Source organism: Episyrphus balteatus, chromosome 2 (genome assembly GCF_945859705.1).
Source record: "Episyrphus balteatus chromosome 2, idEpiBalt1.1, whole genome shotgun sequence".
Taxonomy (NCBI): domain Eukaryota; kingdom Metazoa; phylum Arthropoda; class Insecta; order Diptera; family Syrphidae; genus Episyrphus; species Episyrphus balteatus.
Window position 1 is genome coordinate 115252731 of NC_079135.1, and position 19667 is coordinate 115272397.

Consider the following 19667-nt stretch of genomic DNA (forward strand, 5'->3'; position numbering starts at 1 on the left):
CACAACTAAAAAAAAAAAAACAAAATTTTTCAGGAGAGATAATTGAAACGAAACTTCAGCTCTCTAGTGGCCAGTTTTGCAGATAGAGTCATGCCATTTGGTTCGAATATCTTTTAATTAAATTATTAAATCTTTTAATTGAACATTAAAGAAAATATAAAAAGTAAATAAGTAAGTAAGTTACCGCTTTTTGGCTAAGTAACTTACTAAATTGGCTTCAGCGCTTATAACTTTCACTCAATCAAAACTTTTCAAATTCATTATTTAATGTTATTTATATAACAGTAACAGTTTTATATTCAGCCCTATTGTGAGTTTCACGTGAACAAGATTCCACCTGGAAAAATTAAATTTCACTTTTCCCCTATTGTGAGTTCCGGGCGAAAAGTTGTTCGCGTTCGGACATCTTCTTGTATTTTCAACGTTTTTTTTCAGGTAATTTGCGAGGTATTCGACAGCTCTTCTCTCACTAAAATGTTGGTGCCAAACAAGAAACTAGTTTAGTGAAAAATGTAAATTTCCTTCGGGCGAAACTTATGAAAGCTTTTTAAATTCCGGACGAACAAAAATATTGCGTGCGGAAAACCGATACCAATAAATTAAGAGGGAAACTTTTTATGATCATTTTCGTTCCCATGTTTAAAACATGGCAAACATTCACAAGAAAACTTTTATTTACAATAGCCCCTATTGTCTTCCTGACTTGGTGCTTTTGAGGGCTTCTGGAAAGCCGAATTAACAAGTTACATGTACATATTTTCCTTCAGAAATGATTTATTTTGGTTTCATTTTAACAAATACCTAACACGTTGAACATCTAAGTGCAAAGTAACTTTTGCTTATGAATAGCACAAAAGCTCACTCCTTTTAAAAATATCAATAAGGTTTTGTGAATTGTTATAAAATACTTTGTATTGCATAAAACTAAAAGGAGTTTCATTCAAAATTATAATAACGAAAATGTCTTGTAAAGTGTTCTCCTCGTTTAAAGTTCTTCCATTGCTATGTGACAACGCAATGGTAGTTGGTCATGGTCAGGCACTGCTTCGGATATTCCTTCAATTAACCAAAATTCTGTTGTGTTTTATGAATTACAATTCCTTACCTAAAGAAGGACTGCATAATCATAACAATGTATGCTTAAGGGTGAAGCTATTATTCCTTGGACTTGAAAAATTCGCGAATGTAACTAATAGAATGCTAATTCTGCTTTCATTATTCAAGTCTTTTTTTCATATCCAACAATAAAACTCATAAATTATTGTAAAGGTTAAATACATTAATATATTTAAATAATTCTCATTGCATAGTTTATTTTTTGTTTGTTTTTAATAAATTAAATAAATAGTGATAAGTTTTCTAAAACTACAGTTCTGTTTTTAATTTTTTGGTTTTTTTTTTTGTATAATAAATTATGTAATAAATAATATCAAGATTATCATCAAGATTTGTTGAATGTCTTTTTTTATTTCTTATATAATAAGCTCATTTATGTTAAATTATTAATTTCAAAAAGTCTGAGCATTACGACAAATACCACATCCTAGGGCAAATTCTTCCCCAGTTGGTGGATGAATCACATGCAATGGACATTCATCACCCAACAACTGTTTAGCTTTGGGTCCAGCTGGACATTGTGGTAATTTATTCTTTGGTATATTTGTCAATCGCTGGAAATCATCATGACAAGTGTCACAAAAGTGTGTTGTTCCAAAACAGAAAAACACTGCTACCGAACAACAATATCGGCATTTGTATTCTAAGAAATCAGTACCATGTTTGGGACACATTTGAGCACGTGCTACATCCGAACATGCTCCACAAACTAATTCTTCTGGGTCAAAGACTTCACCACCTTCGGCATCACAACGTGCTTCACCACCATAATAAGCCTTCTTGCACTTGAAGCAAACGTAGTAAGCATATCGATCCATTGCCACATTGGTTAGATCTTTAGCTTCAGTTGTTTTAACGATTCCTTCATATTTTATTCTGGAAATGAAGAAAATTCAAAAATAAGTACTTCTCGGCGTTTTTATCTTTCATTTATTTTCACCTCATAAGAGCCTTTCGTTTCACATCCTGCTTCAGAGAGTTAATAGGTTCTAAGGTTTCTGCCAAAAGATCATGCTGAATATCAGTCTTACAGATGGGACACAAGGAGAACCCAAATGTAATCCTAGGACCGATCCATCGTTTCTCCAGAACTGTCTTGCAGCAGTGATAATGGAAAACATGACCACAATCCAACTGAAAAAAAAAAAAATGTTAGTTCATTCAAAAACTGGACTATAAAAACCAAAGCTTACATGTATAGATGGCGCGCACGACAGTGCTTCAATGAAACAAATCATACACATATCATCAGCATCTTGAGTAAGTCGTGGCTTCTTGAGCTCTTCAGCCATTTCGTTTTCCTTCACATGACAAACATGTTGCAAGCAAGGCAGACATTTCTTTTCATTGGCCACTCCTCCACACATATGTCCACAGGGTTTAGTCTTCAAACATGAATTTGCATTGTACTCCTGACACTGAACGTCAGAGCACACGTTTCCAATTTCCAGCAATCCTGAGTTGCCAGTAACTCCGCAAAACCTACATCGACCAACTGTCTCTTGAGGTCCTGATATAATTGTATGACTTCCATCTCGGAATTCAACCATGCCTTTCAGGGTTTTGGAATCAGCTAAAGCTAAAAGCCAGAATAATTTCGTTCGACCACAGCTTTCGTGCAATTCAACTCGAATTGCTTCTTCTTCCTCTTTGCAAACTGTTCGTTTATGGTTACGAGTTTTTCGATTCAAATGTAAAAATCTATCGCAATCCCCACAGAGGGAGCCACATGTTTCACATTGAATTATTGCGGCAGTTTCTCCATCGTCATGATTGGTACACATTGGTCGACTATCAGAGACTTTTGACCATTGTCCAGATGAAAGTTTTTCAACGTGTTCTTTATCCAAGACACACAAGCTGGCTAGAGCTAACCAGAGTGTAGCAGTTTTGATGCAGTTTTCAGGACTTCGAAAGATTTCCTCGAGTCGTGTCAGATTCAGTACAGATTCAGCAATGGCGGCTTTGGTTACACGTGACCATTTGTCTGATAGTTTTCCCTAGAAAAAATGATATATTTTGGACATTGGATGAAATAATTAAGAAATTTATGGTACAGGTAAAAATAGTAAAAAAAAAAAAAAACAAAATTGTTACACTTATGAAACTTGGTAAATAGTTTGCTTTTGGGATAAGAACCAAGGATCAAAAAGTCTATAAAAAAAAAAAAAAACAATTGAGCGGAAGGGTGTTTTTTCGCGGTCAAGGAGGAGGGGGTGAAGGCCTGTTGAATATCATAATTTGACACATGATTTTAAGGTATTTTTTTATGCTGAATCTAATGACAATTCGATTGCTCTAAGAAAACTTATTGCCGATTTACGATTGCTCTAAGAAAACTTATTGCCGATTAATGGTGCTTGGTTTTTGACATTCAACAGGAAAAATATTATCGAAACCCATGTTAAAAACATGATCAAATTCGGAATGAAGGTTTTAGATAAAGCAGGGACAAAAGATTCATAAAGTTCTTAAAAATAAATTTTTTTGGTGAAAGGGTGTTTTTTTGATGGGTTGAGTTGTGTGTGAGAAAGGTGTCATAACAGCTGACAAACATTTTTTTAATTTTTTAAACTTGGTGGAAAAGTTATGTCTGTTATGAAAACTAAGAATCAACAGAAGCTACAAAACTATCTTAAGAAAAAGGGTGTTTTTTTTAAAGAACTTAACCTTTTTAAATTAGTACCAACAAAAACTGGGACAAAATAGTTACATCAATGGAAATTGGTACAAATGTTTTATGTATATATAACAGAAATCAAGAATCTAAGCAGTCTATATAAATATTTTAGGTGAAAGGGTGTTTTTTTTTTGGAAACTAAGGAAAAGTCTAGGTAAGTCCGATAAAATCAGTTTTGTTTTTCCCATGGGAACTACGAATAAAATAAGTTTTTACATTTTGTTCATGTGAAAGGATGTTTTTTTTTTAGATGTAGAGAAAATGTGGGTATATTGGAAAAGGTAAGTAATAATAGTGGTACAACCTATTGAAATTTTGCAATTATGTTACTTTTGAAATTAAAAACAAGAGTCTAAAGTGTTTATAAAAATATCATGGTTAAAAGGATGTTTTTTTGAGTGAAAACAAAAATGATAGTGGCCACCTTAATCAAATTTGTTAAGAAAAATTTGTTATAGAAAGCAAGAAGAAAGAGTTTTCATAAAAAAAAAAAAATGTATGGAAAAAGGGTGTTTTTATATCTGTAATTGGTCCCAAAAAGAATACTTACACTTGCCATATCCTTGATGAGATTTATGATACTTTCAGCTTGTTTCATTGAAATAACTCCAGACTTTAAGAACCATCGTTGATTGATGTTCTTGGTGACATCTTTGGGTTTTTTCTTCGACGTAACCATCTCGGGATAATCTGATGAGTTCTTTGCAAATGGCGACATACAAACATCTCGAATATCCAAATCATCCTCTTCAACTGGTGGTTTAACATTAACCGTCCTCAATTGATGCACTGAAAGATCCAAAGATTGACAAAGTCTCACAAATGATGGATTCTTTTCAATATGAGCTTTTGATGTTGTGCTGTTGGTTTTAATTTTAACCTGAAGTTGCAAGGATTTCGCAATGACCGCTAGGAATATGTCCAAAATTCCTAAACGATTCATATCGAAATCTTCAGGATTTTGATTGACAATATTAAAGTCAAATGGAGGCATTTTTTGAACGCAGAGTAGATCAGAAAATACTTCAGGACTAATTTCGGGGAGAATACGACGAAGAAGGGCAGTCACTTGTCGCTGGACACGATCACTGCCAGTGTGTAAGAGACTCAGTAAATCTTTGAGAAGTCCATGTTGATGGGACAAATATGAACGACCAACAGCACTTCCAGACAAAGCTAGAACCATGCTTAACATTTCAAAGCAGTAAGTGTCTGGAGCACGGAATCTTTCACGTTCACTTGTGCTAGATTCGCTCTTATGATCAGCCACAGATGTGTGGGCATCTTTAAAGACTGTATTATTAGCCACATTGGCAATTTCCCATTCTTCTTTGGCTCGTTGGGCTTCTTTTTTGATTGCATGAACAATATGAACAATGACTTGCTTCTGAAGGTGACTCAATTTACTTCGACTGAAGAGAATTCCCACCATGTGCTCACGCAAATCGAGGGAATCAGCCAACAGTGAGTTGACACTGCTTGATTCGAGTGTTGAATGCTTTCGATTACTCTCGCCGGTTGCTATGAGCTTTCCAAAGACCTGAGCTGTAATCAATCGGAATACTCTCAGAGTTTCAGCTTCACAAATTTGCTGTTGGATTCGCGTGGCATTGGTAAGCTTCAAATTTGCCTTTGCTGCTCCATGGGTAAGCTCGTCAAGATTATTTGGCAGACCAAGGAGCTTGATTTGCCTCACCCGAAGGGTATTCTCTGGGCCACGGAATTCTAGTCGGAAATGAGTGTAAGTTTCGTCTGGGATTTTGACAGATGTCCAGGCGCAAGCTTTTGGATCAATGTCAACTGACTTGATCAGAGTTGTATCACCAAGAGACTGTCCAGCATAGAAGACAACATTTGCAACTTTATTCTAGGAGAGAAAAATAGTTAGGAACTCTGGAAGTTAATGGACAAGCTTATCCTTACTTGAATATCTCGACTATTGTCAATATGCACCAGAATGGTCTTGCAAGTATAATTCAACTTGCTCATTGAGACTTCGATTATTTTACATTTGTTTCGATCTTCTTCGTCACTTTCCCAGAATGTTTCTGTGGAATTATCTGTAAGCGATTCGGACATTGCCTGCCTTGATGATACTGTAATCTGAAAAAAGAACAAATTCATGTGAAAACTTTCGACAAACTATCCAAGGGAACAAACCTCAAACATTCCATTTAAGTCGGTGTAGTTCAGAGACTTTGCACCAGATCCTCGAACGAAATTATGATCTCCCATTGCATCGTGGATATTAGACTCTCCCATTGTCATCGAAGACAATCCCATTGCTTCGTTCTGTTCATCAGATTTGGAGAGTATTTTGGAGATATTTCCAAAGACATGGGAACTATGAAGAAATTGATGATCAGTTTGTCGAAATTTAATGCCAAAGCTTTGAATGGCAATCCTCTGGAGTGGTGATCCAGCGGGCAGATAGAGAGTCAAATCAGCTACAGATTGTAAGAAAACGTGTAGACTTTGGGTGATGATGTGACAAAAACCTCCACTTATCTGGGTGAAGGATACAGGGTGTTCAAGCGAAAACTCCTATAAAAACAGAAAGCAATTAGTATCTTTATTAATATGATTATGGAGTCTCACACTTACCCCATCTTCTAGCTTTGCAATTTCTGACGAGTCCATGGTTGGACTTAGCGAAGCCACAAACCACCACATAAGATCATGCAGACAAACACTCTGTGTCACCGAACGAATGAGCCAATTTAATGCTTGCAACGAATAGATTCTACAAGTGGCAATTCGAAGACTTCTCTTCATAGCATAACGAAGCTTATCCAAGTCGTGTTTCTGTGTGATGAAAGCAATTGCTGGACGATTGATTAGTCCATTGATATTGGCGTCAACTATTTCCATCACACTAGCATGTTCAGATGATGGTGGTTGTTCATAAGTACTTCCGAAAAAGTAATCCTTGCTGCTGGATGAATCAAGCTTTGAGTCATTACATTGAAAGCTATTTGCATTGTTGAGTTTATTTTGAGCTACTTGCTCTCCGGTCGGCTCAACATTCAAACGTTCACTTCCAGATGCTGAACTCTGTGCTGCAATTGATGTGTTGAGAAGGTTGTCGGGCACAAGTTTGCGAAGATTCTCAGAAGGATAGCAGATGAGCAGGGAGCCTTCTAAAATATACAAGAATTGGGTGGGTTGAAATTTAAGAATCATAACCAAAAAAAGCCCTTACCTCCTTGATTGGTTGAGTTATTCCTTCGACGAAAAACCACTTTTGGTTGTTGGCTTTCATCCACAACATTATTGACCATAGTCCGAATATTGAATGATTGTTGATTGGACCAACCTTGACCCATGGATAAGCTTCTGTGGAATTTCGAAAGAGTCCCACTGCCATGAGCAGTACCAGAGGCAGTCATGGTATCAAAATTATTCGGATCACATGATTCAAACGAGATTTCGGAAAGGGGCTGGAAAAAATGAGTTAAGATAGAAAGTTCTTAAACAATATTTAAATTAAAAAATACCCTCTCGTAACAATCAGCAGCTGTTGCGCCAAATATTTCATAGGGAAGGTCATCACCTACGGTAGCTCCAAGAGATTCCAGACAAGCAAAAGTTTCGGGAGCCATCCAAATAAAGTCTGGTGATATGCATCCAGTGAAACTTTTTCGATTCGGAGTAGATTCTAGAAATATTGTATGCATTAAGGTAAAGGAATTTTTGAAAGCCCAAAAAAGTTATCTCACGTCCAAATATCTTCCCAGTAATTCTCAGTCCAACACGACTGTGTCGATTGAAATTATAATTCGGAGTAGAATCTCCACGACTTGTACTGGGTTTCAGATTTAAATCGGCCAAATTGTTCAACTGATGTTCGGCCACAACTGGCATTTGTTGAGGTGATCGTTTCGATGCTGCTGTTGGGGGTATATTTGTATTGTTTGTGGACAATTCTAAAAGGAATATAGCATTCTCTTTCATTGTTGTGTATATTTCCGAATTGGCTAAGAGTGTGGTTGTTTTTACTCCGAATATGTTCATTTCTGGCAAATGTACGGCATTTGGTGAATTGTTGATGTTATTTATGTTTTTGTTCGATGAGACATATCTGAAAAGAAACAGGAAATAAGCTTTAGTATAATTCAACCGTAATACTCGTAGTTCAAGGAATGCCCATCAGTTTACACGTGAGTGCGATTTCGGACATGCCGTCAAGTACAGAGATTTTTTCTTGAGTCGTACTACGAGAATGTGGAATGCAATACCCACCTCAGTTTTTCCCTCCCATTTTAATGTTCAGAACTTCAAAACCAATGTGAAACGGCTTCTTTTAATAAAGTGCTTTTCCTAAAGCTGATATTGTCAGCACACAATGGCACAATGAGATACTGGAGTGCTTAACGATCATTTCGATTTCATTAATGATAAGGATGTTTAGGAAGGGACTTAAATGACTCCCGATCCGAAATAGCAAAAAAGAGGTTAGGGTACGCGTTTCTGAAGTACGCAGTATAAAAACGGTTTTTAAGGTTAAAAGATATCTAATTCAAAATGATAGGTTCAAAGCGAATTGCGTTAAGTTTAAAGAGTATGAGACTATGGAAAATGTTGTCAAAGGGTTTTCTAACATCAGTCTAGACAACATTAGCTTTCGACTCAGCCTCAAGGGCTGACAGGCTAAAAGACACGTATTCAATGAGCTTAGTAATAGTGGACTTGCACTTGAGAATCCCATGTTGTCTAAAGGATAAGTGACTTACAGCGGAAGCTTATAAGATCGTATTAGATGCATTAAAATATTTTGGGAATATGAGAAAGATTGACGATGGGGCGTCAGTTCTTAACATAATTTTTTGCAAATTTTTGAGGATTGGAATTATAAAAGAAATTTTACATTCATGGGAGAGTTTTCCTTGAGATAAAAATAAGTTAAATATTTGTGAAAGCTAGAAAACGAGCATTTTAACGGTCTAAGAACCCAAGTAACTAAGTGATAAAACTATTTACAGGAGAAATGAGAATCATTCGCAAGTTCTTATTTTATCAGAATTTTGGACATGAACAAGAAACCTAGAAATTACTTTTGGGAAAGTAATTTTTATTATTCAGGTGATCTTTTTTGATGCTTTGATAACCAGAGTAGAGTATTTTGTAATTGATAATTTTAAAAACTTACTGTTTAACCCACTAAATGAGGAGTTCATAATAATAACACTGGCCAGCAAAATTAAACTTTATTTAAGATTTAAGGACCTAAACAAACTTTTATGTCGGTTTTAAGAGTACTGAACTCGAATCCGAATTATACAAATTATAAAGTTGTAAAATGCAAGAAAAAAGGTTATCTTGACTGTGGTAATGGCTGGTAATTTATTTCAACATCATTTGTAATGCGGTCTATAAGAAATATTTAAACATTTTTTGAAAGAAGGAAAACATTTATAGACATTCAAAAACAGTCAAAATAACCTTTTTTCGCATTTGACAACAGTAATATTTCAAAAACGGAAACTAATTATGCTTCCAGATTCGAGTTTAGCATCTCCAAAACCTTCAAAAAAAGTATATTTTTGTTCTTGGTTCAAAAATCTTGTAGGCCAGTTTAATGGGTCAAGTCCACTTCTCTATAAGTTGGATGTTTTTAAGTCTTACAAATTAAGGGTTTTATTTTATCTTAAATAGAATGAAAGAAGGAAAGTTATTGATCTGATTGATCCGTTATTATTCTGAACGCCTCAAATGTTTCCTCTCAAATAAGTTTATTTATTTATTCCAAGCAATAGGGATGTTCGAATTAAATAAAATTTTGCATAATTGTTATTTTTCTCTTAGAAACTTACTTCTCTCGACATGCATCACACATCAGGAACCAACTTGAAGCTCCTTTACCGCCTTCACCACAATTACCCGCCCAACCTTCGCAGAACATACCAACTGAATTATAACCTTTGCCCTTAGCTGATTTACCACATCCTGGATGAATAGTTCGCATGTGATAAGTTACTGGAATTGGTAGAAATATCTCACACAGTTCACACCAATAGCCCTCATCTAAAAAAAAATAATTCAAAAAATGAACTTTGAATGTTAAAAATATTAGATTTATTTCACCCTTCTTCTTTTTCTTCAATTTTTTGTCTTCCTTCTCAGTAACTTCAACTTTTTCCTTTCCACTCAGAGATTCACGAGTAGGAGAAGAGCTAGACAAATAAAATTTGAATTAAAGTTATAACAGGTTTCTTTTTCTGTTGCTATTACCTTTTTTGACGCTCTAATGTATTTGACTGAACTATTTGAATGCAATTACGACAAACTTGCTCCCATAAATAGACCAAACACCTTAAAGCTGGAGGCAGAACTGTTACAATCTCTGGAAGCGAGTGTAGTTTAACTTTGGAATCAGAATTTTCATTCGCCTGAAATAAAGAGCATACAATTTTAAACTCAATTCGGTAATGTATGTCTTAGGAACCTACTTCACTCATATTCTTTCTGTACTTTCGGTTGTTTAAGCATGAATTTCCACACTTGGTCAGTGCTTCAAGGGTAGATGGTCGAATATTTAAATAGTTTCCAGCATTTGCAACTTCCACCGAATGTCGTTGTTGAGCCTTTTGCTCTCGCGAAAGAGTTATTTTGTTTTCTCCAGATTCGCGTCGAGTGATAACAGCAGCACCTTCTTTTGGCAACGATGGATGGAATTTCAAAAACGATGCACATGCCATAGCATCGTGTACAATACCCTCGTGCCATAAGAAGGCTGCAAAAACTGCTCGAAGACTTTCGGCCAAAGATGGTGGCATGGCTCGTTTAAGAGGACACATAGTAACGGTTTCACGAGCTTTTGTTTTGAGATCAGCAAAAGTTTCTGTACCAACTGAGGATGGCCAAAGTGGTGGACTCGGTGGATCGGTACCAGCAGTTGATAATTTTGTTGAAAAGAGATTATCATCGGAATCATTGAGTAAACCCATTTGTTCTGCAACCTTGATATCAAGATTAGGCAGATTTGAGTTTGTTCGTAGATCCTGAAGTTCTCCTTAAAAAATAATGTCAATTTTAAATTACAAAACCATAAAATTGAAATGTTCGTACTTTTTGGTCCTTTGCGTGCAACATGAGTTGGGGTTGGTAAAACATTATTTGTAAGAGTAGCATTTTCTCCATCACTGCCATTGGAGGAGGGATCGACTAAATTATGTTCAAATTCTCCGTTCGGTTTGTCTTCCTAAAAAAATATATCAATTTTAGTTTTTTGTTTTATTTTTTAGTTTTTTTTTTTTTAAACAAATTTACCGCAAAAGTTGACGAGGGTGATGCAGATTTTTCGGGAAACTCGGAATGATTTGATGTTTCGGCGGATTTACTAAGATTCCTTGATGGAGCATCAAGAGCTACGAAAAATCATATAAATTAATTTATACATTTTAGAGATTAAAATTGATTTTATACATTTTGGAATCTGCAATGGACTTGAGCTTTGACTCGATGGTATAGCCGAACTGGTATTTCCATTACCTCTTGGTTCTTGAACTCCTATTGCACGAATAAGATCTCGAGCTGATATTGGTGCAATGTCTCCGCATTCGCTTTAAATAAAAAAAAAAATATTTTTAAATAATGTAAAGGAATATAAAGTGCATTTAAAGGCTTTAGAAATGGTAGAAACATCACAAGAACTTTTTTCACGCATGTATAAGGTACAGAGTTAAATTTTGAATTTTTTTTTTAGAACCAAGGTATGGAGCATTAAAGATTGTTGAATTTTGATCTTTTCCATTTTTAAGATTTTGAAAGGTCAATGTTTGTCCACCCTTCCAAAAAATTGTAAAGCAATTTTTGTTTTTGTTTTGGAAGTCTGAAACATAAAAAATAGTCTTAAACGCTCAAATTTTACGTAACTATGTAACAATCATAGCGCAAACATTTGTATATTCATGTAAATACACATAATTAAATCAAATATAATTGTTTGCGTTAAGATTTACACACACAAAAGTTACGTATACACCATAGTGACAGTGACATATTGGACAAATGATGATTTTTGGTATGTATAAAGAACTAGAGGTCGATGTGAATTGCAATGGTTTAGGTAAAATGCGAGTTTGTTATCTTTAAATGCAAATAAATATGTTTTCTTATCTTACATGCAAATAAAGAAAGTAGCCTCGCTGAACATTATCAAACCTTATTGGTAGGAAAAATACAACCATACATAAATGATTCAAAATTCGAATATCAGTGATTTATGATAAAAGGCAACAAAAAAATGCAAGACGGGGTTGCACGTACTTGGTACATCCAAATTGTATGCCAATAATGCAGATTTGTTAAATCACTTTGATACACAAACAGAGTCATTTATTATTGTAATAGTGGTTTCGATTGAAACATCCAAGTATTTTTTATTAGGAAACCAATACATGCCCAATAAAATCAAGTAAAATTGGTTTCGCGATAAGATATCAATTTCCCTCTTCTATATTATTTCTACCTACTGAACATTTTTAATCCACATAAATTTCCGATGAAAAATTTAAAGATAACAAACCAAAAAAAAAAAAATATTATTACAGTGGCAGACTGTCCTAATACACTCGTAAATAAGTTACTCATCATTGTTTGATCTCAAAATAAGTCGTCAGAGTTCTTTGACTTTATTGACAATAACATAGAGGCGGCAGAGGTATGAAAAGAGATTTTCTTGAATTTGAATGGAAATCAATTTAGTAAAGTAATTGGTTGATATCAATATCAAATAAACCAATTCTTAGAATTGATTATAGAATTTGAAGAGAGTTCTAGTCAAATTTTGCATTTGAGAATTAGTTTTCAGTTTTGGATTGTATGTTTTGGTTTTAATGGTGAAATAATTCAAAATATAATGGCGAAAAGTTCGACTTTCTTATATAACTCCTCAATAGTCCATTAATACCTTCTTTTTCGCGGTGAATCTCGTCCATCCATATTATCGCCTTTAAACCATTTCTGTAAAGCTTGAAGTTTACTCGCACCTCCACCAACAACTCCAGCTATTGCCGAACCAATATTCGATGGACTTGACGAATGCGATGTTGCCATAGATTCTTCTTGTTGATTATGTGAATCATTTGACGATGTCGAGACTTGAGTTTCAAAAACTTTAATAGCTTGATCACTATCACTGCCCATTTCATCAGAACGTTCCGATGCACTGCTCATAAATGAAAGTGCAAATGGATTTGTTGATGATAAGATATTATCAACCATGGAGTTTTTAGGAGGAGTAAACTGTAACCGAAAAATATTGTTAAATCGTTAAAAATCTCAAAAAGTGTTTTTGAACTTACTCTAGATTGAGAAAAATCGAACGATTTATTGCTGTGTGTAGCAGATTTGGGCTTTGAAGGGGTATCAGGTGGAATAGCCAAGGGAGAGCCAATATTCTCCAGTAAACTAACACAATTAAATTGTAATATGAGGGTTTTCTATATAAAATTCAACAAACCTCTTATGCTTTGGCTTTGAATTCGACTTTGGAGTTGAAGTGGTAGCACTTGTTGTCGTCGTTGTAACTGTTGTTGGATCTGTCACAGGATATAGCAGAGTTTTCCCCAAATGCTGATTGTATTGCAAACACCAAGCCTCCGTTGGATACCAACCAATGTTGCAATGCTGTCGAATGGATTCGGTCGAGAGTCGTAGCCAAATTCCATCGTCGTTTTCGATCTAAAGTGAACATAAAAACTAACTCTAAAATTGAAAAATATATCAAAATTCTTACTTCATCAATAAACGATATAATCCCATTGAGCTTTATAATTCCAACTTGTTCGGATTGTAAAGTTGGATGTGATCGGATTCTCAAGCCAGCTGAATTTTTTGCAATAAACTTCCGTAGCTTATTTGGTGGCTGAGGTTTTTTGAGTGTGTGCTTGTGTGAAGGAGGTGGCATGCCACCTTCTTTCACTTCGACACGATAGACCTCCTCCAAGGGAATACCATCAATAGCAACGGTCAAACAATAACTTCCAACCGAATTGGGAGTCCAATGTACACTAAAAGTACCGTCTTCCATATCTTGAGCATACAGTGTCTCAGTAATTCTGGTCTGAATTGGACTACAAAATCGTAGTTCTTCAAATGAGTAATTGTTATAGGGTTTCATGAAAGTTATGGCTTTGAAACACATTTTTTCTTTAATTGTTGGCTCATAGTTTAGACGTGGTGGTGGTTGGATTCCACCAAATGATGTTGTATCGGTGCAGGATACTCGACGCATTTTAATATTTCCATTTGATGTTCCACTGCCACTTGGAATGGCTTTTATTTCGACCTATAAAGGTACGATTTCATTAAGTTAAGTCTTGTAATATTGTAAAAGAAATTTACCTTTAGTTCAGGGACGAGAACTGCATCGCCATACTGATCCTTTATTTTCACCGTAATTTGAGTTGGCCAGCCATAACGAAGGGCTTCATCAATAGTGCTCAATTCACATCTAAATTTTCAAGAAAAAAAATATTTAGACATATTTTTGAATAAGAAAAGACTTACTTATTTGGATCGAGGCGTGATTCAGGTTGTAGCCATGTTGCTAGACGAGCTCCAGAAGATCCTGGTGCTCCACTAATAAAATCCTTCAAGAATTGCCTTTCATTTGATTGAGATCTAGAAAGATAAATGCAAAGTTATAGAATTAGGTAAAGATCTATTGACAAAGGTGTTTTTTTTTTTCAAAATGTTTTAGATTGCTTATTAAATCAGTCTTTCGCAAAATGGTTCAAAAAATTGTTTTTAAGTGTTCCGTACAGAGTAAGGAGAAAATTTGAAATCCATAGATTTGAAAAAAGTACTAGAAGTATAATATGGTTATTATTTTGTTTAAATACACTGAAAACTATTTCAAGAACATTTACATGGATCAAAAAACTAAAACCGAAGTTTCAGTGCTGAAAAGTAATACAATTTTTAAGCGTAATTGAGGGAAGACTTTTCAAAAAGATATAGACACACTTTTTTATCATTTCTCAGAACATAAAAAAAAAAAAAAATAGTAACATCAAAATTGTAGTAACATCAAAATCCTATCGAAATTTTATGTTTTAAACAGTTTTTAAAGTCGGAGTTCTTAATAGACCAGTGACAATAGTTTTATTATTATAATATTTTTTTATTATTATTATAAATAAATAATAAGAATAAATGGTATATGAGAGGGGAAAATCAATTGCCTAAAAAAAAAGTAAGGTGGGTCTCAAAAATCGTGTTTTTTTACAAATTCTGTAAGAAGTAGACCTCCTGTCAAAAATAGTAAATACAAAAGTTTTAGATAGTAAAAAGATTTACAACTTCTACTCAAATTATTTTTTTATATAACCTCTAAAATAATAAGAAAAATTTAGAAACACGATTTTTTTTGGTTTTTTTAATTTTTATCTTTTACAAAAAATAATTGGATAAGAAAAAACTTTGTTAAAACTTTTTACGATTCGTACCTATTTTCAGTTGAGCGAAATATTAATTTTTATATTTTTGAAAAATTTAATTTGAAAAAATATCCTATTTTACAATCAAAAATTTTTGATTTTTAAAAAATCTGGGATGCTGAGATTAAAACATTATATTTATGACTATGTAAAAAAACTACACCTTGATTTCAGAAAACATTGAAAAGAGTTGAATAAAAAAAAAAAAAAAAAAAACAATTTCTTAAGTTACATAACAGTAATATTGGCCAGCCAGATATTGGTATTGAAAACAAATTATATTTGACCTTATAAGTTCGAATTTAATATCAGAATTGCTCAAACGTGTAAAGTTTTTATAAATTCAAAAAACACGATTTTAATTAGATTAAGGTGAATATCATTTTATTTTTGTGGTGCTGAACTCGAATCCGAAATCACAAATATTCTATTCCGTTTATGAAATATTGTTGATGTTGAATGTCACTGAAATGTAATTGTCGAATTAAACTGCCATTTCACTGTCAACAAGCTGGAACACTGGCAAAATTCTTTGATCTTTAACCCTTTCGAACCCAAGCTATGAAAATCAATATTAAAAAATGTTTTTTTCAGTATCATCGTGTCAAAAACATCACAACTAAGGAATATGAATAGCAAAAAGCTATTTTCTAAAATAATAAATAGCAAAAATAATGTGTTACTCTCTTGTTGCATGTAAGTAACATGCACTGCCTACGACCACCAAAAAAAGTCGGACAACTGGGAAAATAATTTTTTATAGAACAATAATGTATGCTGCTTCTTCTTAGCCAAAAAAACAAAACACTTTCTGGATTAACATTTTTTATATTTTTACTTGCGATATAGGTACTATATATCAAGTTATGCATTCGTACAAAAAAAAAAGTTGAGATAACATTTTTCCATGACATTACGATGATAGACAATGCCAAAAAAGTGGGTCCCGGAAGTCCGTCTGTCCGTCTGTCTGTCAGTCTGTCAGTCTGTCAGTCTGTCAGTCTGTCAGTCTGTCAGTCTGTCAGTCTGTCAGTCTGTCAGTCTGTCAGTCTGTCAGTCTGTCAGTCTGTCAGTCTGTCAGTCTGTCAGTCTGTCAGTCTGTCAGTCTGTCAGTCTGTCAGTCTGTCAGTCTGTCAGTCTGTCAGTCTGTCAGTCTGTCAGTCTGTCAGTCTGTCAGTCTGTCAGTCTGTCAGTCTGTCAGTCTGTCAGTCTGTCAGTCTGTCTGTCTGTATAAGGAGCTAGAGCCTAAACGGATGGACCGATTGCCTTCAAACTTGCTATGTAGCAGTTTTTGGTGACTCTCCAGAGGGGTTTTTGGAATTAATTTTTTTGGACCAAAAATAACGGTACCTGCCATATAAAAATTTCGGAAAAGTTTAATTTCTCGAAAACGGCTCCAACGATTTTGTTAAAAAAATTCAAATGTTAGTTTTTAAATAAGGTCTATCTTTTGATGAAGAAAATTTTTTTGGAAAATCATTATTAACGGTACCTGCCATAGGACCGCTTTTTTCAAATCTGATTTTCTGCCAAACTGCTTATTGTATTTCAACGAAATTTTTTATACAAAAGCATTTATATAATTTAAATATAAGCCAAAAATAAAATTTTGAAAAAAATAATTTTTGGATTTTTAAAAAAATTTTGAAAATTTTTTTTTGAAAAATCAAATTTTCGAAAACGGGACATTGAATTTTTTTGAAATTTTGTTTTTAGATGTTGATTAGTTATTTCTAAAAAATGGCATGCCAATTTTATTTTTAAACTTTTTTTTCAAAAAATTATTTAAGAAAAATTAGTTTTTTAAAAAACGGCTCTAACGATTTTGAAAATTTTTTTTTCTAAAAATGCACCTTAATATATCAAATAAAACTGCATACCTGTTTTGTGGGGCGATTTGATTTCAGATATTGTTTTATTTTTTTGAAAAATTAATTTTTTTTTTGTTTTTATATACCTACATTTCCCAAGTTTCTATATAAAAATTTAAGCAACTTGAACTCTAAGAGCAAGTTCGTGCGACCCAGTCGTGCATTTTATTTTTTTTTTTTCAAAATTATGACCATATACCTACAGTGGTGGCAAAATAATTAGAAACATCCTCCTTTGTATACAAAATGTTATTTTTTTCTTACTATAAATACAAAATATTAAAAAAATTTTTAGCAAACACAAGTGATGATATAATCCTTGTAACATTTTAAGAAAAAAATTTTAGAATTTATCCAACAAAAGAAAAATATTGCAAAAAATCTAAAATATAGTCCAATTTTGTGTGGAAATATAATTAGAAACACTGAGGAAAAATTACTAAGAAATATCCTGTTTTTGATTTTTAGCATTTTTTATTCATATTAAGAACATACAAACATTTTGAAAAAAAGAGCTTGTTTCTAATTATTTTTCCACCACTGTATACAAAAAATTTTTTTTGCAAAAAAAAAGAAAAAAATGTGAATTTCAGTTCCTTTTTCGATAAACAAAAATTAACGGTATGATATTTGACTAACTTTTTGTAATAATCCAGTAACTAGGCATTATTATCTTTCAATTAAGCCATCGAAACCTAAAAAAATATTTAATGGAATATTTTTTACGAATTTTTAAAAATATGTTACATGAGAGTAACGCTGGGTCCGAAAGGGTTAACGATTTTAATCGGGTTGCGTTCGATTCAACAAAATTAGAGCAGTCCTACTACTCAATACGTCATTTAGATACTCTTTTTATAATGGTAATATTTTAAAAACGGAGGCTAATAAAATACTTTTTCTGACTTTCTATTTTGAACACCTAAAACTTTCAAAAAAGTATATTTGGGTTCTTGTGGCAAAAATGTTATTGAACAGTGTTATTTAAAGGATAAAATAAAATAACTATAGAAATGTGTCACCCGTGGCGATGGCTATCTCCAGGTTTATTAGACTACCTATTTTTCTAACAGTATTTTGTCCGCATGTACTAAGTAAGAAAAAATTATAGCAGACGCTGAAATGATATTTTCGCTGATTTTGCATTATTCAAAGCATTTAATTTTTGTATTTATACATATTTAGATTCCATTATATGAACTCTTGTAAAACTCGCCATTTTTTTTTTTTCAAAAATACAAAATTCAAACTCTACAAAAACCTATTTTTAAAACTCCACCTAAAGCCTTTCCAAAAAGACTATCAAATAATTGGATTATATGGTATTTTTTTTTTTTTGTTGCTTGAATTAAATGTTAGTGTTTATCATATTCATCCAGATGTTTGCAACAAAAGAAAGTGAAGTAACCAAAAATAAGCATTATATCTCTAAAATCGCATTTTCTCCCAAACGGATACGGCATTGTTTGTAAAATAACTTATATGAACGCCATAAAATTGAGAACAAATAAAATATCAAAATTCTCTTCCATTATCATACAAACAATAACAAAAAAAATTTTGACTAATCGAAGAATAAAGACACCGGTTGACGTCGTATACTTAAACACAAACTATATTAAAACAAAAACAAACATGACTCACTTTTTCTGACTGACTTATTTACACAGATGATATAATTTAGAACCAAAAAAATATCATTTTTGTTCGTTTTTGTCTTGTCAGTGATTATTGGATATGAACACATACCGCTCCCGGATCTTGCTGATAATGATTTCGAAAAAAGTTTTCATTCATCGTTATAATATAAGTGTTTAGGTAGCAAAATTATGTATGTACATTATTTATAGCTTCAAACAAACCAAAATAATGAGTCAACTGACCGACCCGACCCGATCGACCAACATGATGACAACCAAACAATAATTACATTTTTCTATAAACAAAACCGTATCCATCCCTTCCTTTACTAAAATTATAATATCTAATTATAATTTGAATGCATATGGACATAGTATGGTACTGGTTTGGTACCAAAAAGATAAATATTTGAAAGAGAGAGAATTTTTTCTCTCTGGAGCTAATTGTTTTTTGACTCAAAACAATATTTGAGCATTTCTTATTTGAATTCGATTTTGAGTAACTTTTGTAACACGTTTAATAATATGCTGAACCTGTTGCTTATGCTCATAAGATTAATGTGGAAATCTGGTTAAGTATTTCAAATAATTATATCACAAATAAAAAGGAACCAATGATTACCAAGGCGTAAATGCATGTTCCTTATTATGGATAAGTCTAAATCAATAGACACGTGAAGAAGAGTGTTTCCCCTAGACAAAATTAAAAATTCTACAGGCTCTAGGGGGGCCACTTCACGTACTGTGAATCTATGAAGGCATTCATTTTATCGTGCATTCACGTTTAACCTTAAGGTCAAAAAATTTTTATTCTGGGAAACATGCAAATAATGCCATCTAATGGAACGATTATGACTTGATTTTACTTCTCCGAAATTGACTGTTAAGATCGTTTGCTATTTTCGACAATTTTCAA

General features: G+C 33.2%; 1 protein-coding gene across 3 annotated transcripts in view; it reads right to left on the reverse strand.

The window, feature by feature from the left end:
- Positions 1-1258: 1258 nt before the first annotated feature.
- The window catches only part of LOC129912280 (E3 ubiquitin-protein ligase highwire), a 118221-nt gene continuing 99812 nt past the window's right edge, over positions 1259-19667 (reverse strand). For all 3 annotated transcript variants that reach the window (XM_055990474.1, XM_055990476.1, XM_055990475.1), the window contains 23 exons: positions 14309-14422; positions 14144-14252; positions 13536-14087; positions 13260-13480; positions 13102-13207; positions 12708-13042; positions 11222-11358; positions 11066-11163; positions 10865-10997; positions 10246-10808; positions 10028-10185; positions 9881-9969; positions 9610-9820; positions 7516-7877; positions 7294-7454; positions 6999-7236; positions 6401-6936; positions 5957-6340; positions 5720-5899; positions 4347-5663; positions 2310-3116; positions 2057-2250; positions 1259-1992 (listed from right to left, as the gene is read on the reverse strand). In XM_055990474.1, the coding sequence (XP_055846449.1) occupies positions 1509-1992; positions 2057-2250; positions 2310-3116; positions 4347-5663; positions 5720-5899; positions 5957-6340; positions 6401-6936; positions 6999-7236; positions 7294-7454; positions 7516-7877; positions 9610-9820; positions 9881-9969; positions 10028-10185; positions 10246-10808; positions 10865-10997; positions 11066-11163; positions 11222-11358; positions 12708-13042; positions 13102-13207; positions 13260-13480; positions 13536-14087; positions 14144-14252; positions 14309-14422 (7489 nt within the window). In that variant the 3' untranslated portion in view covers positions 1259-1508. The remainder of the gene's footprint in view (positions 1993-2056; positions 2251-2309; positions 3117-4346; positions 5664-5719; positions 5900-5956; positions 6341-6400; positions 6937-6998; positions 7237-7293; positions 7455-7515; positions 7878-9609; positions 9821-9880; positions 9970-10027; positions 10186-10245; positions 10809-10864; positions 10998-11065; positions 11164-11221; positions 11359-12707; positions 13043-13101; positions 13208-13259; positions 13481-13535; positions 14088-14143; positions 14253-14308; positions 14423-19667) is intronic.